The sequence below is a fragment of the Monodelphis domestica genome, chromosome 3, assembly GCF_027887165.1.
Source record: "Monodelphis domestica isolate mMonDom1 chromosome 3, mMonDom1.pri, whole genome shotgun sequence".
In the NCBI taxonomy this organism is placed as follows: Eukaryota; Metazoa; Chordata; class Mammalia; order Didelphimorphia; family Didelphidae; genus Monodelphis; species Monodelphis domestica.
In genome coordinates this window covers 301026373-301052229 of record NC_077229.1, presented here as the reverse complement: position 1 = coordinate 301052229, position 25857 = coordinate 301026373, and the positions used below count along the sequence as shown (strand labels likewise).

Here is a 25857-nt window from a genome sequence, read left to right as displayed (position 1 = left end):
ACTTTTCAGATCCTATGTAATGATGTTTATAAAATACTTTGTAACATGTAAAGGCCTCTATGAATAATAACTGGCATTGTGCTGTAAAGTTAAACAATTGTTCTATATAGAATTTTTTAAAATGAGAAGATTTTGCTAATTGTGCACAGGATCATAGATTTAGAGCTGGAAGGGGCTATAGAGAAATTATTTTGTCCTTTTCTTTCATTTTGTAGATGAAGAATTAGGGGTCTAGAGAATCTATGTATATTCTTTTATTTTTTTAAACCCTTACCTTCTGTCTTAGAATCACTGCTGTACATTGGTTCTAAGGCAGAAGAGTGGTAAGGGCTAGGCAATGGGAGTTAAGTGACTTGCCCAGGATCACACAGCTGGGAAGTCTCAGAGGCCAGATTTGAACCTAGGACCATCTATCTCTAGGCCTGTCTCTCAATCCACTGAACTACCCAGTTATTCCCTCTATGTATAAATCTTAATTGATCTTCTCAGTAGCTCCATGAGTAATAGGTATTTTTGTTCCCATTTTCCAGATAAGGAAACTGAGGCACAGAGGTCAAGACTGCCCATGTTCACACAGCTAGTAAATAGCAGAGATGGGATATGAGCTTAAAAGTCCAAGTCCAGTACTCTTTACATCATGTTTCTGAGCTGTTACTAAATATATCATATGGGGCAGATTTAAGACTAAAAATATAGCTCTTACCTAATATAAATACATGGCATTTAATAGGAGTTTAATAAATGTTTGTTGAAGAAAGGAATAAAAACAGGTTTTTATAAAAAAAATTAATTATAATGTGCTATGACTTCATAGTTTTATAATGTTCATGCTCTCTGCTTGAAGAAAATGAAAGCATATGTTAAATGCCTAGTGAAATATTTGTGGCAGGTATCTAGGAAAGGAAATTTTATCATTTTATTAGGTGCGCAGTAGTCAAAGGAACATAAGAGAAATTCAGAGTGAAGGAAATTAAGGAATGACTAGTATGTTTCCTATAGTTTGATGATAGTAGAAATGAGGGAAGGCAGATTGAGAAAAAGTTCTTTTTTGAGAGATGTGGGAAATATGTAAGTAATCTGAATCACACAAAGAAGAAAAAAGCAAAAGCGTACATCTTTATGAATAGGTTAAAGGAAAAGTGAAGAGGACTTATTTAACTTATAGCATGGGTACATGGTCATTGGGAAATGTAGCTGTGGATTGTTTTAGGGAACAGCAAGGAATTCTGACTTTGCCATATAGAAATAGTAGTTTAAAATGCTATAAACAGTGAATTACCAGGGGAAATTGGATGGATAAACAGTTGCCCCTTTTGAGGTTGTAACTGACAATGAGAAACAGATAATCTCACTTGAAAAGAATTTGTTGAGTATCTATTTTGGTGAGAATCTAGTAGAAAAAAATTCATCTGAAGTAGTTGGCATGGTTATATTGGGTAACTCTTTAAATTCTTAGTTTTGAATAGATTTTTTTAAAGAGAAAATGTTCTCTTCTATCACCATGCATACTTCTAAATACTTATGGTTTCTAGCCTGAGGAAGGTGATTTAACTGTTCTATCTCATCTGCCACCTAGGTGGAACAGTCTCTCGTCTACACTGTTTTCTTGAAATGAAAGTACATCTAGTGCTGGTTTAGAGCTAGGATGTTCTCATTTTTCTTCTGATGATTTTTCATTGAAATACTTCTTTTTCCAGAGGACCAAACTTCTTTAGGGTGCCATTATTATAAACTGTAACTTTTATTTTAGTCTATTTCTTAGAAGCATTAGGGCTGGCTTAAAATGTTTTGGTCTCTTGATTTTGTAATGCATTCACTATGATTTAATCTTTGAACTTTCATGGTAGGAAGAAAAAGTCTTAAGATCCCCTAATTCCTTAATTGACTTAAAGGCTTTTTGTTCATATATAGTTAATTAAATCATAAAAGGCTTAAATAGCAGATAATCTGAATTTCTACTTCATTTAAGCTGAAAACACTGTTTTTACTGAGAATGATATCGAGGAAACAAATTGCTTTAAGAAAACTTTTTCCTCGTTTTTTGTCTATTTTAGTAGCTCCAGTAGCAATGCAAGCAACAGAAAGGAAGAAACAAATGCTTCTGATTCCTTCATTCCATCTTTTCCCCGGGCACCAAGCACTTCAGATTCAGTTCGAATGAAGTGCCGAGAGATGCTTGCTGCAGCCCTCAGAACAGGAGGTAAGATCTGCCCAGCTCTTGCAGTGTGCCTTCTGCACCACTGGTTCCAGAACACATTTACTTTCATCTTAGATGTCTTCCTTTCTTACTCTGCCATCTTTTGGCACTTATGGAGATCTGGCTCCTTATGGATGTTATTGTTTCCCTAGCCACCTTTTTTCCAGTCCTGGCCATACTTTCCTTCTTACTCTTTCATTTATACTTGCAGAGTCAGAATAATTCTTGCTCCCATTACTGCCTCCAGACTCCTCTTTTGCTACCATCACAGAATAGCCTCTTCTCTTTTGAGGTTCACATTGTTCAAATTTATCACCTCATCTAGATGCTGGCGACTGGCAGATCTGTCAGCTTCTGAAGCATCTCCTATTGCTACTTCTGATAAAGTATACTTTGACAAAACTGATTCCAAGAGTTGAAGTGACATACTCTCTGTGCCACACAGCTAATAATTAACAGGGCCAGGATCTGAAGTTTTACTGACTCCCAAGTCTAATAATCTTTCCACTGAACCACAATATTTACAGAGACTTTTCTGACTCTTAACTGTTATTTGACAAATAGGTAGTATGTGAGATAGGATTTTTACTATTTTTAATTTTTGCTGTTTAAAAAAAAAACCTTATGTATATATTTTCTATTTATCTTACAACTTAAAAATAGTAGACAGTTTTACCTTTTTAATATTGACTTTTACTAAAGTATTTTGTTGGTTCAGTCATTTCAGTTGTATGTGACTCTTCATAATCTAATTTAGAGTTTTCTTGGCAACAATACGATAGTGGGTTACCATTCCTTCTTCAGCTCATTTTAAAGATGAGAAACTGAGGCAAACAGGGTTAAGTGAGATATCTAGGGTGACACAGCTAGTAATTTTCTGAGGCCAAATTTGAATTCAGAAAGATGAGTCTTTTCTTGACTTTGGGCTCTATACACCTAGCTGCCCAAATCTTAATTCATAGTCATATTCCTAAATAACACATACTGATGGTCTTTGCTGAGAAAATTTTGATTATGGTGAATTGAGAGAAGGGTATAGGATCCAAGACTAAGAAGATAATAGTCCCACTATACTCAATTCTGGTTAGACTACATCTGGAGCATTTTATTCAGTTCTAGGTTTCACATTTTAGGAAAGACATATTAACAGTTTTTAAAATGTCCAGAACAAACCTGCGAGGTTAATGGAAGACTTCATTTCATGTCATAAGAGGTAACTAGGGATGTTAGCTTATTGAAGAAAAGACTTCAGGGAGATATAATAACTTTTTAAATATTTGAGGGGTTCTCACTTGAAAGAAGCATTGCATTTTTCTTCTCCTTGGGCCTAGAAAGCAGAATTAGAATCATTTATGTTTGATATAAGAAACACCTTGCTAACAATTGAAGCTTTGTAAGTATATTGCTGCCTTGGGAGTTTGTGGGTTTCCCTCACTGGAAGTTTTCAAGCAAAGCCTGGATGTGACCTTTTGTTACATATGTTGTTCAGAAGATTTTTGTTCATGTCTTTGTTGAATTAGATGGCCTTTAAGGCCCTTCCAACACTGAGAGTTAGCAAATTTTACTTTCTTTTGGGCATATTAGTAAAAGTTAATGCAGAATCAAAAGCAATATTGTGAAATTGTTACACCTTATTTAATAATATTCAGGTTTTTAGGTTAACTACTCCACTTTTTTTGCTCTTGTGGCATTTCATTTCAACACTTTCATATTGAAAAAAATCATATGTGAAAATACTGCATGAAGATCAAAACCTTAGGTTGTGATAGGTGAGGGTGGAGAAAATAATTTTAAAATTATATTTTTATAGGTAATTACAAAAATCTTCAGGGTAAGCATCATATTTTCATGTTTGTATCCTTAGCATTTAACACAGTAGTTTCCAATTAATATAATTGGATATTATTTATATATTATACATATATAAAATAATAAAAAATAAAAGAGCCTGATAAATACTTGTGAAATTGAATTATTTCACTGTAAAGTTGCCCTTTCTCAGGAATTCTCTTCAAATGCTTTAAGAAAACTATGCACTTATGAACCTTTAAAAATTCTTTTCAGATGACTACATTGCTATTGGGGCTGATGAAGAAGAACTGGGATCTCAAATTGAAGAAGATATCCTTTGAGAATGTGATTAGAGTAGTTTTAGCTTAAGTTGAATATTGGTACCAATCATTCTATAATTTTGGATTTTTTTTTTTACATAGAATTTCACAAATGACAAATACAAATCTCACAACTTATGACCTCATTTGAGATTGAATGAAAGTGAGAGTTGGATGTTGGTGTTAATACCAATAATTTTCCTCCTGATTTTTTTGTTTTTTCATATATTGTTATTTAGAAGTAAAGCAGTGATATAATGTGATCTCCCCCCCGCCCCCCATTACCTCAGTACTAGATCCACTATAATTTTTTTCCCAACGCTACATGTTTTGTAAAGAAATAATTCATATATGGCTAGGGAAAGCAGATTTAGATACTTTTTAAATTTCTTATTTTCTGAAACTGATTGTATGCTTTCTTATTCCTTGGGAAATGAATACTTAGTTTATTCAGTGGAAACATCGCAGCTCTATTCTACAAATATCTTTTTTTCACATCTTCCTTCCTCCACTGGGTTCCCTGGAACACTTTTTCTGTAATGAACTAACTGCCTTTCATCTTAAATGTCTTTCTTTCTCTGGCACTGACTGAGATCACTCTCCTAGTGATACTGCTTCCCTTATCACCCTCTCATACTAACTACACTTTCTCTTATGTCCCTCAACTCACTATTGATGGTGGTGAAATCAGAATGTTCCTTCCCTCTTTAATTCTTTTTACTTCCAGACTTTTCATCTATTATCATTAAGTCAAAGCCTCTTTCTTTGAACTTCAGACTATCTACATTCATAGCCCAATCTAGATTGACTCCCAGGATATTCTCCTTTCTTCTTTAGGGAGTTGGGTGCCAAGCTTACTTTTTTTGTGTGTGTCCTACTAAGAGACTCTAAGATGTTTCTGCTTTCAAATACCCTAAGTTCCCCGATGCTTAATCTACTCAAGACCTTTATTTCAACTACTCACATAGATGATCATATCCTTGATATCACTATAACTTGCTGTATTTTGATTCTGAAATTCCCTCATCTGATTATAGTCAGGTAAATAAACATTTATGTTTCAGACCTCTGCTAAGTGCTGAGCATTCAAAAAGAGGTAAAAGATAGTCCCTTCTCTCAAGGAACTTGCAACCAGTTCAACACTATATAGCCTTCTTTTTTCACACCCTTTACCTCATTGCGCTATCACCAGCAATCTTGCCTTGACAAAACCCTTGAACACTCCCAGCAATCACTTCCCTTTATTCCTATTCATGGGCTACTTCAGAGAACTGCAGGAAATCACAAAATCATGCTTACTTGGATCCATTATAAATTTGTCCTCAATCTCAATTGAGCCCTCACTGCAGCAAGACAATTCTATTAGTCCTCTTTACATACTTGCTATTTCATGCTCCTTAGCAGTTGTCTCAGACCTTTTTGTCTCTCCTTAAGCATTCGGTCTCCTCCTTATTTAGCTGGGGACCTTATCTCATATTTCGTTGAAAAAAAACTAAAGTCATTCATTGAAAATTCTCTTTTTTCCATTTTCCTCATTTTCTATCACCCAAATAACTTCTCTCACAATCTTTTGTACCCCAGTCTCTGATCAAGAAGTAAGCTTTTGCCATGGTCACCCCTTGGTCCCATAACTTTCCTCTTCTTTTTAGCATCTCACCCCCTACTCTCTTTAATCTTTTTTCCCTGTCTTATGCATTCCTGTTATCCATAAACTAGCCCCTATATTCTCCATCCTTAAAAAACACTCTTCTTGAGCTTGCTATCCATAATTTTTTGCCCTCACATATCTTGTTATTTGGATAAACTCATTGAGAAAGCTGTATATAGCAAATTCCTTCACTTACTCTGTCTTCCAAATTGATCATTAAAAATAATACTTCTCTTTCTACAGTTTTCACTGGTCTGTTTAAAAAAATAGAGGTTCAGGAATCCTCTTCATAGAGATAATAATTGAACTATGAAAGCCAATGAGCTTTTTTAAAAATTATTTTTTATTCTGAATTCATACAGCCTTCTCCCCCCCTTCCCCCCAGTACACAGCAGGACACAGGATTACACACAAAACTGCAAATTTCTATCTTAAACTGACTGCTTCTTTTTTAAAAATTTTTTTTCTTTTTAGTTACATATAGAAACATTTTTTAAAAATTATTTCATTTTTTGTAATATTCTCTATGTGAAGCAATTTATAACATTTGTTTTTTTTTTTTTTGTTACAATTGAAGTACCAAACACTTTCACACCTTTCCCTCTCACCTCATGAAGATATTAAGCAATTTGATGTAGGTCCCATGTTCCATACATATTACCTGAAATCTATCTCTGCTCTGTCTATCCCTAAGTAGAGGGGGACAATAATAAGTACAAAATCTAAAGGCACAGGTAAATGTCATGTCATCTGTGCTTATGAGTTCAGTTGTCTTTATCAGATGATTAATATCCGGACATATACAGCTGTATTCTCTGTCCTCTTCAGTTTCTATCTAGGTGTATTTTGGATCTGAACTAAGTTTGCTGTAGACATCTCAAAAATGAACATATCCTAAACCAAACAAATTGTCTTTTTCTCTTCTCTGAATTTCTGTATCGCTGCCAAGGGCACTACTGTCATCTTGGTTATCCAAGTGTTCCACTTCCGTCTCCTGTCTATTCCCTATCACTTGCATCACATAAGGATCTTTTGCTAAACTTTGTCATTTCTGCCTTCATAACATTTTCTATTCACAAAACTGCTATTCTAGTTCAGTCCCTTATTACCTTGAACTTGGGACTGTTGAAATACATTCCTTTTCATCTCCCTGCTTTTATTCTCTCCTCCTTCCACTCCATTCTCAATTCATCTGCCAGGCATTTTACTGCTACTTTTGGCATCCAGTATAAAGGACTTCTGTATACATTTGAAGTGCTTTAAAACCTGATCCCTTCCTGCTGCTTTAGCAAATTATATTTGCTTCTTTTGTACTCTGTGGTCCATCTACACTTCCAAGTGATGCTTCATATCCCATTGTACTGTCTGTCCCTTTTACCTGGAATACTCTACCACCTTACCTTTATCGAGGTTTTCTTTAGAAAATTAAGTTCAAATTATTTCAAATCCCACTTAATACAGGAGGCCTTTCTTAGTCCCCCAACTGTTAGTATTTTTCCTCTGTGAGATTCTTTCCATCTATTCTCCATAACTTTCTTGTTTCTGGTTATTCCTATTAGTATTCCTGATTAGAATTTGAGATACCTGAGAACAGGAATTATTTTTGTTTTTCTTTGTATCCCAGTGTTTAGCATGGTATCTGACACATACAAAGTGTCTAATAAATACTTGTTGACTGTCAACTATATTGTGATACTGATTCCTGGGTATAAAGATAAAAAAGACTAGAATTTAACATTCCCTATTTTAATATCATTCATGACTAACTTTTGTGGACCAATTAGGAAAATAAGAAGCTGGCATCTATTGATAATAGTTAAATAACATCCTGTCTTATAGTCCTTAACTGCATAATACCTATATATCAGGAGTTACGGAACACGGACATGAAATATAAAAATAGGGTACGAAGTAGAATAGCAAATCTCAAGGATGCAAAGAATCCAAATTTAAGGAAAAATGTACTGTGTGGGAACATACCTCCAGATTTATTTGCTAGAATGACAGCAGAGGTGAGTAAATTTGAATTTGCTAACCAACATTTATTTCCTTTGACTTCACAAATCTTTATACTTGGTAAAATATCAACAATTTCTAAAATATTTTTTGATATTTTCAGAAGTTAAGTTTTGCAAAATCAAAAAGGTTTCCTGGAAATGTGGTTAGTATAAGCCCTGGTTAGTTTAAAAATCTTTAGAAGATTCAGAATTTACTAACATTAAAGGCCTTCAAAGCCTTAAGATTTTTCAAATTAAAATTTCTTAGAAGACAAAAATAAATGATAGCTGCATTGATGTTAAAACAATGCTTTTGAAATTGGAGCTGTTGTATAGTTTCATGTAAAATTGTACACTTTTAAAAAATTGCCTTGATTATAGCTTAAGCTAGTCAGTGGGCTAAACATTTTAAATGTGATTGAAGGAATTGGGGAGTAACTTCTCATGTTCTTAAAATGAGTATCCATTTATAAAATTTAAAATTGAATGATCAATTTTGTGTTCTTATACTAATAGATAAAAAATTATTTGATAAATTGAAAATTTTATACCTGAGGACTTTGTGCTGCTATATTCTTCCTAGGAAATGGCTAGTGATGAACTTAAAGAGATGCGCAAAAACCTGACCAAAGAAGCAATTAGAGAACATCAAATGGCCAAGACAGGCGGGACCCAAACTGACCTATTTACATGTGGCAAATGTAAAAAGAAGAATTGTACCTATACACAGGTATTCCTTTATATTTCTCTATTCCCTTTCTAAAAATTCCTCACTTAATAGAACTGCCTTAGTATAATAGTTCAATTAAGGTTAAAAAAATTTTTTTTTTCCTTAAAAGTTGTAACTTTTATACTAAGAATTCTTTTCAATGGCATTGATGAGTTCCAACCTTAACCTGGGAGTGAACTGAAAGAGGGGCAGATTCCTACTAGAGAGAAATTTCAAATTAAAGAAAAAAACAACCTTAAAATTACTGTGTGTCTACTTTCTCTGGCTTTGAGAACTTAAGAGAACATGTTGAATTTATAAAATGGTAATTTGTATCAGTGATGTATAATGTTATTTATTTAGAGAGGCATGTAGAGGCTGGGTCATAAAGAACTGGTGCTGAAGTGAAAAAGTTCTGTCTTCAAATCCAGCTTCTGACATTTATTTGCTGTGTGACTATCACTTAACTTCTTAGTGCTCTAGGCAGTTATCATAAGACTATAAGCTGTAAGGTACAGAGAAGGGTTGTTCTGCATTGAGGGAGAATTTCCTCATTTGAAAATTCTATGTCAATAAAATTGCAGATCTAGTCCCTGTTCTCTGACTTCAGTGATTTTATACTTTTTTTTTTTGCTTTAAGTTAGTATCTTTTAGACAATATAATATTTTAAACAAGTTTTATGTTTTCAATTGTTTTGCTATTCTGTTAATTCTGAAAGACTAATGGATGGCAAGTTTTTTGTTCTCATTAACCCATAAAGCAAAAAAAAAATTCAAAACAAATAACAAGGGGGCAGCTGGGTGGCTCAGTGGATTTAGAGCCAAGTCCAGAGATGGAAGATCTTGGGTTCAAATTTGGCCTCAGACACTTCCCAGCTGTGTGACCCTGGGCAAGTCATTAACCCTCTTTGCCTAGCCCATACCACTCTTCTGCCTTGGAGTCAATACACAGTATTGGTTCTAAGATAGACGGTAAGGGTTTAAAAAAAGTAACAAAAAACTTTTGTGGTCTTTAATTTATGATAAAATTTATAGAAAAATTATGTACTGAGGTATATAGGAGGGTTTAATTATACATCAGTGGGAAGTAGTCTTGAAATCTTTAGTCATTCAAAGTAAAGCACTATTGGTATACTTTTTTTTTTTAACCAATATTTTCCAGTGTAAAGATTAAAATTTAGGGGAGACTGGGGAGACTGAGACAAGTGAGGCAGGTAGAAATTAGTTTCTCTCTGCAAGAAGTATTATGTTTTTTAGAGGTTTATTAAAGGTTAAAGATTAAAGAATATACAAGTAAGAAACATGTGCCTAGGCTAGAGGCCTAGACAAAATAACCTCACATCACACAAGAGACGCGCCTGCTCCAAAACGGAAGTCCAAAAAGAGCCAAGAGAGAGAGCTCTCAAAAGCCTTTGAATCAGCTTAAATACCATCTTGATCTCGGCCCAGGTGAGATTACAAGGCATTCTGGGGAAGTGGAGCAAAGGCTCGTGGGGATTGTAGTCCTGTATTCGAGTCTATTTTTTATACCAGTTTAGAGTTAGTACTTAGGAAAATGAAATTGTCCTAAGGCAGAAGAGTGGTAAAGGCTACAATGCGGGTTAAGTGACTTTTCTGGGATCACACATTGAGGAAGTATTTGAACCCAAGACCTTGTCTTTCTAGACCTGACCCAGCTGCCCCCTGTATTTAGTATTTTTGAAGTAGATACTAACTCCTTTATTCTCTAAACCTGTGCATTTGGCTATGTATAAATTATTTTAGGACTAGCAATTTTGTATTTGTTTTCTCCTTTAATATCTTGGACATTTGGGCTGAGCTTTTTGTGTTGAAATCAATATTTAAAAAAATACAATAACAGTTTAGTTCATCAGTATGCTTGGACTACAGGATTTCCAGTTAATTGAATATATAACCATTTATTTAGATAATCCATGACCTGAATTCCTAAATCTTAATGCATAGTTGTTGGGTTTTTGAAAAACTCTCAGGTGTATGATTTATCTCTAAATTATATATTTTTAGCTTGGTCTTTTTAATTATAGTATTCAAGTTTTTGCTTTTAAATGTCATTTTTGTTTATTGTTTAGCTGATTCTATTTATATTACTTTGCATCATTTCATTTAAGACTTCCCTCCTTACCTATATTCTTTTTAATGTTTCTTAATTTCCAATCAATGGACATTTAATTTGTTTCTAGTTCTTTGATACTATGAATATGCCATTAAGAATATTTTGGAAACATGTGATTTTTCTTTCTCTTTGACATATTTGAGGTTAGACTTGTACTGAGTTCTCTGGGTCAAAGGATACGTATGGGTATTTTAGTCACTTTTAAAAACGTAATTCCAAATATTAGTTTTTTATCATCTTTGCCATTTTGCTGGGTATGAAGTGAAAATTAACATCTTTGATTTGTATTTGTCTTAGTATGTGATTTGGATTTTACATAATTTTTATATAATTATTGTTTGTAATTCTTTTGGAGGACTGTGTTCTTTGACCATTTAACCATTGGGAATGACTCCTGGTTTTAATATATTTGTATTAATACCATTATATCTTGAACATCCTCCATATCAGAGCTATTTTCTGCAAAGATTTTTTCCTAGTCTGTGATTAACTTTATAAACCCTATGACCTTCATTGTGTTGCTGTAAAAGCTTTTCAGTTAAGACATGGATTGATTAAGTATAATAATTAAAATTAAATTATGAGACTTCTAGTATTTTTAATAACTTTATTAAATCAAAGTAGTAGTAAAGAGAGGGAAAGGTAGGAAAGAGGTAGAAAGTTACTTAGATCATTATTTTATTGGCTGCCATGATGGATTTAAAGTTCACCACTGACAAGGGTTCCTTCAGGTTCCTCACTCCAACCAGAAGACTTCTTGAGCTTCTACTTACAAGCTATTTTCTCCCCCCACTAGCTCTCACACAGGGCTAGGCAGTGGGGATTAAGTGACTTGCCTGGGCTGCCCAGGGCAGCAGTACCTGTGGAATTAGCTTCCTGTCTCATTGGTTCTTGGGTTTTCTAATTTCCTTTTTCTGAGGGCCTGTCTATACCTGCATATCTCAGTGGTCTTTGATATCTAGGTCACTGAGAGGTGACATAAAACAAAGCAACATTAATAGAGAGAGATTCTATTCCAACAACTGTAAAAAAATTTTTTTTGGTGCCAATATTTCTGTTCCTGAATTTTTTTTTTCCTTTCAGGTTCAAACTCGCAGTGCTGATGAACCTATGACAACATTTGTTGTTTGCAATGAATGTGGAAATAGATGGAAGGTATGACTCTTAGTTTTTTATATCTCTTGTACTACTCTATAAATAACCAACTCCTTTTTTAAGCCATAACTATGCCTGCTTTGGAAGTCAGTCGTTTTCCATAGACATAGAAGTTCCTCCCCAATTAAAATTTTTTTTCTTATTCCATTTATTTGGTTAACCTTGGAGGATTAGCATAAATAAAGTGATTAGTGTAGTGAATGCTTGTGTTTTATTATGTTCTCTATTATTGGCAGAATTTTAGAATCACAGAATTTCAGAATTGGAGGGGACTGTGATTACATCTTGTCAAAATATACCTAAATGAGAATCTCAATTATAACACATCTGATGATTATTATTGTCTTCCCTGACTGCTTTATTACACACATCCCTATTTTTTTTTCAATGGATCTTTATAATGGCAAGGCACCATGCTCATTTTTTTTGTCTTGGAACTCTCTTAGTTTATAAATATCATTCCTAAAATATTGTGGGCAGAATTGAAAATAATATTCCAGGTGATGAGAGCAAAATATATTTGGACCTATCTCATTTCTGGGAGATATTCCTCTCAGAACATACAAAATGACATTACATTTTTTTGGCATTTGTAGCACATCATTGACTCACGCAAATTTGCAGCTCACTAAAACCCCAAGACCTTCTTTGACCAAACTAAATTCTAACTATATCCTTCATTTTATGCTTGAGTTGATTTCTTACTCCCAATTCTACGATTTTACATTTATACCTAGTGAATTTAATTGGATTTGCCATGCCTATTCCCTAGCCTATCAAATTCTTTTTCAATCGTAAGGCTTAAGGATCTTAAGTTATCTCCTTTGTTAGTTCTTTCTCCTATTTTTGTGTTCAGATTTGATAAGGATGCCCTCTGTTTTGTTTCAGTTGTGTCAGACTCTTAGCAGTTTTCTTAGCAAAGCTCCTGGAGTTGGTTTGCCATTTCCAGGTCATTTTACAGATGAGTAATGCCTTTGTCCAAATCATTGATTTAAACACAAAATTAAGTCAAGAAGTTGGCTTTTCTCTTTTCTTACAGGCAGAGCTCCAGCAGATAACTAGATTAATAATTAAAGTCTCCAATAAATGTAATGCCAGGCTTCCATTATTTCTTCTTTTTGTCTAGATGATTTGTACCGTCTTTTGATAACAGTAGCACTTTCATTTGTTCTTTCATCAACCTTCCCCCAAAATTTCTATAGGTGTCATATTAAATAATATAGTGCTATTTCACTCTCCTCTCCCCCAAACCTCTTCTTTACTTTTCTGCTTTTTAAAATTAAAAACCCTTACCTTCTGTCTTAGAAACCAATACTTTCAAGGCTTTAAAATTATTATTTTTTTTTTTAAAACCCTTACCTTCCACTTTAGAATCAATACTGTGTATTGGTTCTAAGGCAGAAGAGCAGTAAGGGCTAGGCAATGGGGGTCAAGTGACTTGCCCAGGATCACACAGCTAGGAAGTGTCTGAGGTCAGATTTGAACCCAGGACCTCCCATCTCTGAGCCTGGCTCTCAATCCACTGAGCTTTCTAGCTGCCCCCCTTTTCTGCTGCTTTTAAATAAGGTATATTCATTTATGCTACATTGCTATCATAGGACTCATCCTTTAAGTTTCACTAGTGTTTGTGAGGTTAATTCACCTTCTTGAATTAGGATTTCTAGTTTATCTTGCATTTTTTTGCCTAAACTTTGTCCATATGTGTAAATAGCTACAGGCCCAGATTTTGCAAGTTTCTTAGTATTGCAACAGCAATTCTTCCTCTGATTTTGTTAATATCTCCCTATACTTTCTTGCTTGATGTAGGTTATACTTAGGCAGTCTCCCTCCCCCTAGCTGTTAAGTTTAAAGCTATGACTCAATGACCACAGTGACAAGGTTGGTGGGGTCAATAAGTGGTGTGTTGGGCCTGAAGTCAAGAAGACTCGTCTTCCTGAGTTCAAATCTGACCTTGATTGACCTGCAGTCACTTTATCCTGTTTGCTTTAGTCTCCTCATCTGCAAAATGAACTGGAGAAGGGAATGGCAAACTACTTTAGTATCTTTGCCCAAATGGGGTCATGGAGTCAGGTATGACTGAAACAATTGAACAACAAAAACTATTCTTTTGGCTATAGAGATTTTAGTCGTCTTTACTAATGAAACTAATTCTCTTCATCACTAGCTTTTAAGTTAGGCTTGGGGATGGAATCTCCAAATTACATTTTTGCCAAGAGAAATACTTTATATTTTAGGAAATAGCCTCTATCTGATTTAAATATACTGTATCTGATCACCTAGCTAGATATCCTATTACATATAGCCTCTTTTTTGAAGATACTTGGTGATTTTCAATGTTAGTCCCAAAATCTTGGTGATTGCTGTAGAAATTCATGAATATGAAGTGTTTAAGATTTTTCATGAAGTCATTGAAATTTTTAATTAACAGTGACAATTATACGTATTCAATTTCTGATTTTTAAAATAAAAACCATTAAATATTTAAAGTTTTGATGTATTTAAACACTGACTTAAGACATTTTCAAAACAATTTTAATTGTATTCTGAATTGCATTTCTAAATTAGGTGAGGCAAGTACCCATACTTACTAATTATCACATGCATTTTATTAAAACCCTTACCTTCTGTCTTAGAATCAATACTGTGTATTGGTTCCAAGGCAGAAAAGCAGTAAGGACTCTAAGCACTGGGGGTTAAGTGACTTGCCCTAAGTCACAAAGTTAGGGAAGTGTCTATGTAATTATCATATACATTTGATAAATATAACATCTCTTCTCAAAGACATATGACTTTTAAAGCCTTTTTTTTCTTGTATGTAAAAAGAAATTAAGCTTGTGTTTTACAGAGGTTTCAAAAAACTTTTTCTTTTTTTTTTTAACAGTTTTGTTAGAAGAAGGAACTGGGAAAGATACCTGGACGCTTGTGAAAGATGATTTTGTAATTAGCTTTAAAAACTAGGCCAAGGATCTGGTTTCCCTGCAAATGAGATTTTTAAAGCGGCAATCATCCTTTGGGTTCATCTTTTGTTTTTGACACAACCATCCCTTTCTTAAAAGCCTTCTTATAGTTAGTCAGTGGTTAGATCAGATATTCAATTGTATGGTGTTTGTTTAAAACTATTTTTTCATTTTTATAAGTAAGTCAACATTAAACTTTTATCAACTTAAGCTTTTGGTAACATTTGTTTTTCATAACAAATGGAAAATGTACTTTAACTTTTTTACAATCTGAAACATACACAAGAGATTTTTTACTTCTCTTCTCTATTAATGTGAAAGTGGAATTTGCAAATTTGTTTCCATATCAGCATGTTCCTACTAATATTAAGAGAGAAGAAAGACCAGTGTAATTTTAGGTTTACCAAGTGTAGTGTAGTAACAAAATAATGCTTGGACAGCTTATCTACTTTGTAAATATCATTTTTTTGAATTAGCATCTGAATTAGCATTTGAATTAGCAACTTTGATCATAATGATTTAAATAAACCTTAGTGATTAGATATCATTTGCATCTGTGACTAGTTGTGACCAATATCATTTGTACTTTTCTTAAATCTGTAAATTACTTGCTCTTAATAGCTCTTGCTTCTGGAGAAATTCCTTTAAGTACTTTATTAAAACATCAATTGGTCTTTATTTTTTATTTACTTGTCTGACATTTTAGTTTTTGCAGATGAATAAGGTCATTGGTAGATTTTCAACTACATTTTAGATCAGTTCTTCACAAGAAGATAGATTGAGGGGAATAATATTAAACTTCACCAGTTACTGTAGTTTTCCTAAACTGCTCATAAACTTTATTTTGATGTGTAGAATAACAACAATAACCAGTGGTCAAGCTTGAGAGCCAGTTTACAACATTCAGGCTATATTCTTTTCACATCTAGGTTGACAGATTTTTTTTCTCCTACAGTCTATTTTCTGATTCTACCTTTTAAAACCACTAAATATGCTGTTCATTAAAGTGGGGATACTCTTGTTCAAACTTTTCCTTAATAGCAGAGCTATTAAGTGCTAAAAAAAATTTTTTTTCCATCTTCAGATACTAAACAGATAACATTTAATAATTTTGGAATGGTCTTGTCATTCTTTGTGCCATTTCAAATCCTCTGGAGTGTACCCCCACAATATGTACATATATCACAGTTCAATTTGAAATAATGTGGAGAGCTATCTAAAATATTATATTGGTTTAAATCTGCATTTAAAAATTGGCCCATTTAGGCCACTCCAACAAAATGACAAATAGAATCTACTCAAATGAAGGAAAATGTTTGACTTATGGTTTAAAAATGATAAAAAGAAATTTGAAAAAAAGTTAAAAAACATTAAGTTAATAGAAATCTTATGTAACTCAAAGTATTCCATTTTTCAAACAACTCAATAAAGGTCTTTTTATGAACTTATTTAGTAGTCCATTTTATTTTGTATTATATTTATACATTGAGCCTGACTTTAAATATCTTTTAGTTTTAGGAATTTAATACCTTTTCTTGCTCCTCCAAACTTTTGGACTTTAGAAGTGTCGATGAAACTAATGCAGCCTGATTTTGTTTGAGAATTGCTGGTACTAAAATTAGAAATTCCTGGGAATGTTGATAATTACATAGGATTCAATAAAATAAAGCAAGTTTTTCACTTGGAGAAAATCGGAGAATATTTAAAGATAGTACCATGGGGGGGGTGGGGAAGAGAGAGAGTGTGTATCTGTCCCCTCCCACTGTAGTACTCATCAGTGCCTCATTGTGTGTGGAATTAACCATGTATTTTTGAAGCCTGTGCTAACAGAGCATAAACTCAGGTAGGTTCTGCCAAACTAGAAAATTTTCAAATATGAATCTAGCCAAGAAGTGCAGATGAAGATCAGCCTAGCTAACTTTGGATGAACCAATCTAGGTTGACTATATTGTGATGAATTTTTTTGCCCGTCACGACTCCCAAAGACTGCCTGCTACAGCATAGGATTGTTGTCTATGTTGGAGTAAGTACCCACCCTGGTGAAATCTTTGAAATATGTATATTTTTGTGCATACATACTCTATTTCTCTTATATGTGTGTGTGTGTATATACAAATATAAGAGGCAGCGTGGTCTTGTAAGAGTCTTATAAATAGAAACCAGTTAGATTCTATCTTTGATGAAATCACAAATCCTTCAAAGCATCTGAAGTAGAGTGCCAATAACTTTCTAAGACAGCTCTGTAGAATGTACACTCTAGAGAATGTTGTGCATCCAGTGCAAAAAATGATGTTGAATTTTTTTTTCCAAATAATTGGCTTGGAAAATTAGTAAGAAAACTTGGTTCTTATATCTTGAACCATTGATACACAAGTGAATTAGATTAGACAAATTAAGGGCTAATAAAAACAAGTAGGGCTGAAAAATAGGTCTTTAGATGCATTATATTAATGGGGCATAATTTTCATGATTAGTATGTCACAATTCCTCTTATAAACAGGTTCATAATTGGTCTGAATCTTTGGTATAACTATAGAAATGACAAGATGTCATATGGGTTTAAAGTCATGTTATAATTATCACCAGTAGAGGGTAGTCAAAGATGTTGTAGAGTAAAAATTCCAATCAGTCGCTGTACTCACATCGCATTTTTTTTTCTTTAAAAGGTCTGCTTCATCCTAATTTGATGAATTAAGTGGAAATTACATTTAAAAAAATGATGTTATCTCAGGAAAGGTGTTTTTAAGCAGAAACTTTATTATTGTTCATGGTGAGCCCCAGAAAACTATTCCAGAGGACTCAAACATCCCATTGAAAAATAATGATTGCTTGATAGTGTCATTGGCATGGAGATTGCTAGTGAAAGCCATGTGATTCAGTCAGAGCTCCACAGCAATAAAAATATAAGCAAAGGACTGATCTAAAAAGGTACTATTTTACACAGTAAGTTAAAAGAATTACTGACAAGTTTGTATATAGAATTGTTATAACGAAAACTGAATATTCACTAATCTATCAGAGAAGAAAAATATCCAGTTCTACTTAAACTATTAGATCTTCATGGAAAGTGTTAGTGACACATGGATATATTTAGCTACCTTATATCTATATGTAACCTTTATCAGGGCATAAATAGGTGGTGGGGTTTTTTTTGTTTTGTTTTAATTTGTTCTTAAGTCCTTCTGCCTTAGAATGGATACTGAGTATCTGTTCTAAGGCAGAAGAGCAGGAAAGGACTTTTAGGGTTATGTGACTTGCCCAGGGTCACATAGCTAGAAAGTGTCAGACCACACTTGAATCTAGGACTTCCATCTCTAGACCTGACTCTCTTTCCACCTAGTCCTAGGGCTCTAACTGCCCCATAATGAGCTTTTTTAAAGCAAACTCTTTGGTTACCTAACATTACAAAGTGGCAAAACTGATAGTTTCCTAGATGCTTGACTATGACAATCCTTAACTTCATTGCTTGTTCCTTGTATTGGACCAGAGCTTCTTTCATCTTCACAACTGTAGTCTATTATTAAGAAAGCCAGACTAACCCTAATCCATCCTCTTCTAAGAATTCTTAGCTCTTCCTCTAAGGTAGAAAGAAAGAGGAGTTTCTCAAAACTTAGTGTAGTTTCATTTGATCTGTTCCAGTTCCTAGGAGGAGTAATGAATTTTCTAGTTCTGAAGTTCAAAAGGTAAGGAAAGCTGACAAAAGGATGCTTTCTATAGAATATCCAATATATGGGGAGAAACAAAATGGGTTTTGACACATGCATACAAGTCATATTTGAATTTTTTCAACTTTCATAGCAGAGGTCAAATTATTTTTAACTCACATTCTTAATTTTAGTGAGAAAATGAGAAATGTCTTCCCCACTCCTTATTCCAAAACCTCAAAAACAAAAGTTGTAGTTTTTTCTTTTATACCCTATTTAGAAATACTAATAAATTTAAGGAATCTTTTTAAAAATTTTATTTAGTCAATTTAGAACATTATTCCTTGCCACTAATGGAGAAGTCCTGGTTCTGCTCCTCTCACTGCATCAGTTCCTGGAGGTCATTCCAGTTCACATGGAATTCCTCCACTTTATTATTCCTTTTAGCACAATAGTATTCCATCACCAACACATACCACAATTTGTTCAGCTATTCCCCAATTGATGGGCATCCCCTCATTTATCAATTTTTGGCCACCACAAAGAGCGCAGCTATGAATATTCTTGTACAAGTCTTTTTCTCCATTATCTCTTTGGGGTACAGACCCAGCAGTGCTATGGCTGGATCAAAGGGCAGACAGTATTTTATCGTCCCTTGGGCATAGTTCCAAATTGCCCTCCAGAATGGCTGGATCCATTCACAACTCTACCAGCAATGCATAAAATAAGGAATCTTAAAAAAGGAACCTGTAGCTTTGGGTGAGAATAGGCTTCTCTTTGTCTTATCCTGAACTAATTACTGATGGAATTACATTCAAATTAGATTATTAGAGTGTTTTCTATATTAGAATAGCTACAGATGAATTCAATACCAACCTTTAGGTATTTAATCTTTTGTTTAATATGCTTTATAAATGGTTTTTTAAAAATAGATATACATATGTCATCCAGGACAAGGTCTCTGATCTAGTTGGTGTACAATCTAAAGCAGCTTCTGTGTAGCCAGACATAAAAGATGTGTTTATTGCTGGGTGATTAATGAAAAGATTATGAGACCAAAATGCTTCATGGAAGATTTGTATTTCTTGATTTCTTCTGTCTGTGCTCTTCCCTTCACAGTTCCTCAAGACATATATTTGTTTTCAACAAATCTCAGAATTGGGAGGCATGCTAGAATTACATGTACCTAAACAAATTTGCCACTACAAAATCACTGATTGGTGGTTGTCTGCCCCTTACTTTGAGACCAGTATAAATAAGGGAACTAACTATCCTCTGAAATAGCCTTTGTCACTTTTGAGCGGCTATGATTAGGCTTCTTAATTCTGCTTTTCTTTTTTTTTTTTAAACCCCTACCTTTCAAGTCTTGGAGTCAATATGTATTGATTCCAAGGCAGAAGAGTGGTAAGGGCTACGCAATGGGGGTCACGTGACTTGCCCAGGGTCACACAGCTGGGAAGTGTCTGAGGCCATATTTGAACCTAGGACCTCCTGTCTCCAGGCCTGGCTTTCAGTCCAGCTGCCCCCTAATTCTGCTTTTCTGAAACCTTTTGCTCATTACTTCTACTTATACTCTTTGGGCCCAAATAGTACAAATAATCTCTTTACCATGTGACAAACCTTTAAATACTTGAATTTACAAATCATGTTTCCTTTAGATCATCTTCAGGCTCTGAGTCTTGTATGACATGGTCTCTAGCCCTTTCATTGTCTTGGTTGCTCTTCTCAACTCTTCCTGTCTGTTATTTTAGAACATAGTGCCTAGAATTGAACATAACTCCAGATGTAGGATTATTGCCCCCTTCTGAATATGAATCTTCTTCTATTAGTGAAGCCTATGATCACATTAGTTTTATTTTCCCATAATGTTGTGCTATTGATATGTATTGACCTGCAATCTACTAAAACCTGGATCTTTTAGAAACAAATTTATCTGCTTATGCTGTTCATTATATAGAGCATAAGCATGTAGGGCATTACATTTATCCCTACAATATTTTATCTTGTTAGGTTCAATGCCATTTCTAGATGCTTGTGTGATCTTTTTGGAGCTGTTTAATTTTGATAAGCATAATCATCTACTATTTTATCTGCTCCCTTTTTTGTATTGGCTTCCCTATTAGAATGTAACCTCTTTTTACTTTCTTATTCCTAGTGAGAAACAATAGTAATTTACATATAAATACTGTCCAGATTGAGAATTTTTAATTTATTGATAAAGCCTGTAGATTCCAACTTTTCTGAGGCATCTACACTTGGTGTAAGTAATCTCTATGATTTATTCAACTCTTACTGTCATAAGAGGGGATTTAATGTACATATTGATGTTTTTACAAATTAGCCTAACCTCTCAGCTTTAGAGTTTGCTCAGATTCCATTACTTACTCCTCTACTCCTTGATCCCTTAGTGAGCCAGCTCAGTAACCCCCTATTCTGTACTCTTTTTATCCATTGCCCCCTTGGCCAGTTATGTCTGCCATACTCCAGTCCTAGATTATTCTCTCCATCATCCTCCACTCAACTTTATAAACTACTAAATGGAATTGGAGGAAGTGTCACCATTGTGTTAACTGGATCCACTATTAATTTATGCTATTTTCAACTAGTCCCTCACTGCTGAAAAATAAGCTTTTACTCTGCCCTACTTGATCCTTTAACTCACTCTACCATAGCTGTTCCAAATCTTTTCATCTCAAGCTGGTAATAGCAACCCACTTATGCTTTTATTTAAGTAGACTATTTTTACTCATTTAAAAAATTTGGGTTGAGTACTGTAATGGAGGCTCCTTCACTAAAGTATTTAAGGTAAGGGAAGTGCTGGAATGGTGACACTAGAAAATAAGGTTAGAGGAGAAACTGGGATTCTCACTCCTCCCCCCACCCACTTCCTGTGTCTTTCTGTTGATTTTAACAACTCTTCAGAGATGGTAAGTTAATAGCAGCTTTCAGTAGATTAATTTCACAATATAATACTGTCAAAAGGATTTATTTTAAAGGAGGGAAGTTAGGAAGTTAGGATAGGGCAGAAGGAATTTAAGGTTTCCCTAATCTATTATAAAATTAAATATGAGGAAGTAAAGTTGATTTTCCTTTGATGGGATATTGTTAATAATTTGAAAAGGATCTTCAGAGCTATGCCCCAATCTTTTCCAAAGTTAAGTTATTAGTCAGGAATTTAGAGCAGTGGTTTGCTGGCTTTTCTTTCCCAGTTCAAGAGAACAAAAGTGAAGTTTCATATATTGACTTTCTTAACTGACTCCCTGACCAAATTCTTCCCCTCCTTGTTTGACAGTCCTTCAAGTTTCCATTTCTTATCTGCTTGCAAGTCTCTGTTGTGGTAATCATTTTCTCACAGTACCATTTTGTAAAATACAGTTAATTTAAACATTGTCACTTTGGTTTGTAAAGATTAAAATTTGGGGGATACTGAGGCTGGTAGAAATTAGTTTCTCTCTGCAAGGAGTATTATTTTTATGAGGTTTATTAAAGGTCAAGGGTTAAAGAAAATACAAGCAAGAGGAGCACATGCTAGGTGGGCCATGAGGCCCACCCAAATTTCACTCACATCATGAGTTTCACTCACATCACTGTCTGCCAGTGGAGCCAGGAAGAGAAGAGACCTTGCCATGGGCGGAGACCCTTTAAATAATGATTTTGCTCTCGGCTCAGGTGAGAATTCAGTGAGATTACAAAGCATTCTGGGGAAGTGGAGCAAGGATTTCTGGGGATTGAAGTCCTGGATTCGAGTCCATTTTTACAGGTTGTACTGTGTTTTAAAAGCATAAATTGGAATTTTTGTCATATGAAAGTAACATCAAGTATTTCCCCCCAAAATCTACATTTCATTTGTCATAAAATTTTTCCCATAGATCCAAAATGCAATTTATAGAATTAGTTGCCTTAAATGTTCATGTTGAAAAGTAAGAAGTCTCAGAATCCAGATGTGACTTAAAAAGGGTAAAAGAGGGGAAAAAAAGCAAGACTTTAGAAAAAATGCAATCATTAAAACTATCGGGCATTACAGAACCCCCTTTTTTTTCTACAGCAGTTTTTCTAACAATGCAGCCTAGATTAATTTACTTAGAAGTTTTCATTATTTAAATGTTTTGTACTGTGATTAAGAAGTCAAAAGAACTTTTATATTACCAAGAACTTGGGCTTTTAGGTCTTTGATTAAATCATTCAATATCAATTTTTGAAGTTTTAGCAAATGTTCCCACTGAAGAGCATATATGATCATAGAGCAAAATAAGATCTACCTTTATTATCAGAGCAACTTTGTCTTAGTTTGTCAAGCTGCTTCTTTGTTCCTGTTTCAGTCATGACTCTTATAAGATTTAAATGGCCAATACTCCAAGAATTATATTTTATAAAGTTTATTAATCACTTGAAGTAGAAGGAATAAAAAGGAAATAGAAGTAAAGAAAACCCTAATTATCTAACAAAGTTAAAACCACATGAGCAAGTTCTCCTGTCTCATCTCCCCTCACCTCCAAAGTGCAATATCACTGAAAGAGAGAGTGAGAGGTGGTACTGCACCAAAAAGCTTCTGGAGAACTCTCATTATGAGGCAGTTTTTCTTAGCATCAAGTCTTAACTTATTTTCAACTTTTATCCTTTACTTTTAAGTTCTCTCTGTGAACGAACAATGCAAATCCAATACTACTTTCCTGTGATAATTCTTCAGAAACTTGGAGACAATTACTGTATTCCATCCCTCCTACACCCCAGTTTTCTGTGAACTAAACAGCCCTGAACTTTTCATGACAGTTTCCCAATAATACTAGTTGTTCTTTAGAAACACATTGTGAAGATAGGATTAACTCCCCTTGCCTATTTTTAGCTAATCAAATCAAGAACTTAAAATACCCCTATTTGACACTAAGAGTTCTCAAGTCACTCACTAGAGTAAGCTCACACCTCCAAAGGTCATTGTTGCCCCCTTCCCCTTGGGCAGTGCTAGGCAAATTGAAAAACTGCAATTGGTTTCTGTAAAGTGGGGGGAGATACAGGAAGTTATATTGAGAAAACTGTTTCAAAAGGCCAGCTCAAGCATTCAATCAGGCTCTCTGTGTTGGTGAGCTAGATTGGAGGAACAGACTCTTTCCCTGGATCATGCTTCAACTTGCAGTGGTGAGTGGCGTGATTCCTTCCTTGGTTCTTCAATGAGGAGACCCTCTCTGCTCCTTGGCACTTTGTTGGGACACCCCAACAGCGTTAGTTCTGGGGATATTCTTGGTGGTCTTAGCCTGAGCACTGAAGATTCTTGGTGGATTCTTCACTGACTCCTGGCTCTTTGGATTTTGGCTTCCTAATTAAGACTTTGGATTCTGGTGAGATTCGCTTTCAGTTTTGAATTTGCGGTCTGGAGACATTAGGATTAAGCTTAAGGTATTTATAGCTAGGCAGTACTTTCTGTCTATCTACATTTTCCCTCTTTCATTCTTTCTACCTCTTTGTAAATAAAGCAGCTAAAAGTAATTTTGACTTAAGCTGTAATATTTTTAAATTGGCAACCACAATATTACTTTAGAACTTTCATATTAGCATAAAAACCTAAATTTAAATTCTTACATTATTAAAAGAATTTTGAGTCTTAAATTCTCTCCTTCTCTATCTACCCTTTGACCCAGCCATAGCACTGCTGGGTCTGTACCCCAAAGAGATAATGGACACAAAGTCTTGTACAAAAATATCCATAGCTGCGCTCTTTGTGGTGGCCCAAAACTGGAAAACGAGGGGATGCCCATCAATTGGGGAATGGCTGAACAAACTGTGGTATATGTTGGTGATGGAATACTATTGTGCTAAAAGGAATAATAAAGTGGAGAAGTTCCATGGAGACTGGAACAACCTCCAGGAAGTGATGCAGAGCGAGAGGAGCAGAACCAGGAGAACACTGTACACAGAGACTAATACACTGTGGTATAATCGAACGTAATGGACTTCTCCATTAGTGGCGGTGTAATGTCCCTGAACAACTTGCAGGGATCCAGGAGAAAGAAACACCATTCATAAGGAAAGGATAAACTATGGGAGTGGAAACGCCGAGAAAAAGCAACTGCCTGAATACAGAGGTTGAGGGGACATGACAGAGGATGGACTCTAAATGAACACTCTAATGCAAATACTATCAACAAAGCAATGGGTTCAAATCAAGAAAACATCTAATGCCCAGTGGACTTACGCGTTGGCTATGGGGGGTGGGGGAGGGAGGAAAAGAAAATGATCTATGTCTTTAACGAATAATGCTTGGAAATGATCAAATAAAATATATTTAAAAAAAAAAAATTCTCTCCTTCTCCCTCCCCTCCCACCCTGTGAACTGGTAAGTAATCTCATATAGATTTTACATGGGCAGTCATGCAAAACATTCTTTCATATTAATAATCCTTTTGTGAAAGGACACTTGAACAAAAAAGTTAAGAAAGTGAAAAAAGTTTGCTTTGGTCTGGATTCAGACTCTCATCATTTCTATCTCTGGAAGTAGATGGCCTTTTTTATCACGAGTCCTTTGAGATTATTGTGGATCATTGTATTAATAAGAATAGTTAAGTTATTAAAATTGTTTATTGTATAGTGTACCTGTCACCTGTACAATGTTTTATTCTTGTTCTGCTTATTTCACTGCTTCAGTTCACGTAAGTTTTTCCAGGTTTTTCTGAGCTCTTCCTGCTTGTCATTTCTTACAGCCCTATAGTATTCCAATACAATCATACACTACAACTTTATCATTCCCTTATTGATAGAGAAAAAGACATTTTTGATAGTTCCACATTTATGATATTCCAACACTGAAGCCTTTATGGAAGTGAATCACAAATTGCCCTTGGAGCAGCTCTTATGTGAAGAGTTATAAAGGAAAGGAAATATCTAAACCAGGAGTTTGTAGAACTACTCATGTCAATTAAACCTTACCAAAACAAAACCAAAACCAAAAAAACTGTATTGGGATTTTCTGGCAATCAAGACACTCCTAGAGATGAAGTGGCATTATGTGGGGAGGCAACAGACCCCCACTGGTTGACAAAGTCACAGTTTGGGAGATGAGAACTGCAAGGCATCCCCCCCCCCTTTGACCCCCTCTGACTTCTCTCTCTCCAACTTTCCCTTCTAATGGACTTGCCATGATTATTGTTCCCTCCCCAATACGGGAGAAATAATATGAGAGCAAATACTTTTAGGATCAATACATATATATATCCTACTTTAATCCCCCTAGGTTATTATCCTAAAAGATTTCATTCACAGAATTAAAACCTAAAGATCATTACTTTCCTCCTTGCCCTCTTCACAGAGCCACAT

The 25857-nt window shown here is 34.6% G+C and overlaps 1 protein-coding gene across 2 annotated transcripts in view; it reads left to right on the top strand.

Moving 5' to 3' along the window:
* TCEA1 (transcription elongation factor A1) overlaps positions 1-16356 on the top strand; it is a 32584-nt gene extending 16228 nt beyond the window's left edge. The window contains exons 5-10 of one of the 2 annotated variants that reach the window (XM_003340618.4): positions 2055-2200; positions 4262-4318; positions 7814-7968; positions 8537-8683; positions 11880-11951; positions 14833-16356. In XM_003340618.4, the coding sequence (XP_003340666.1) occupies positions 2055-2200; positions 4262-4318; positions 7814-7968; positions 8537-8683; positions 11880-11951; positions 14833-14841 (586 nt within the window). In that variant the 3' untranslated portion in view covers positions 14842-16356. The remainder of the gene's footprint in view (positions 1-2054; positions 2201-4261; positions 4319-7813; positions 7969-8536; positions 8684-11879; positions 11952-14832) is intronic. The other variant, XM_016431522.2, reaches the window with a different exon arrangement.
* Positions 16357-25857: the final 9501 nt, after the last annotated feature.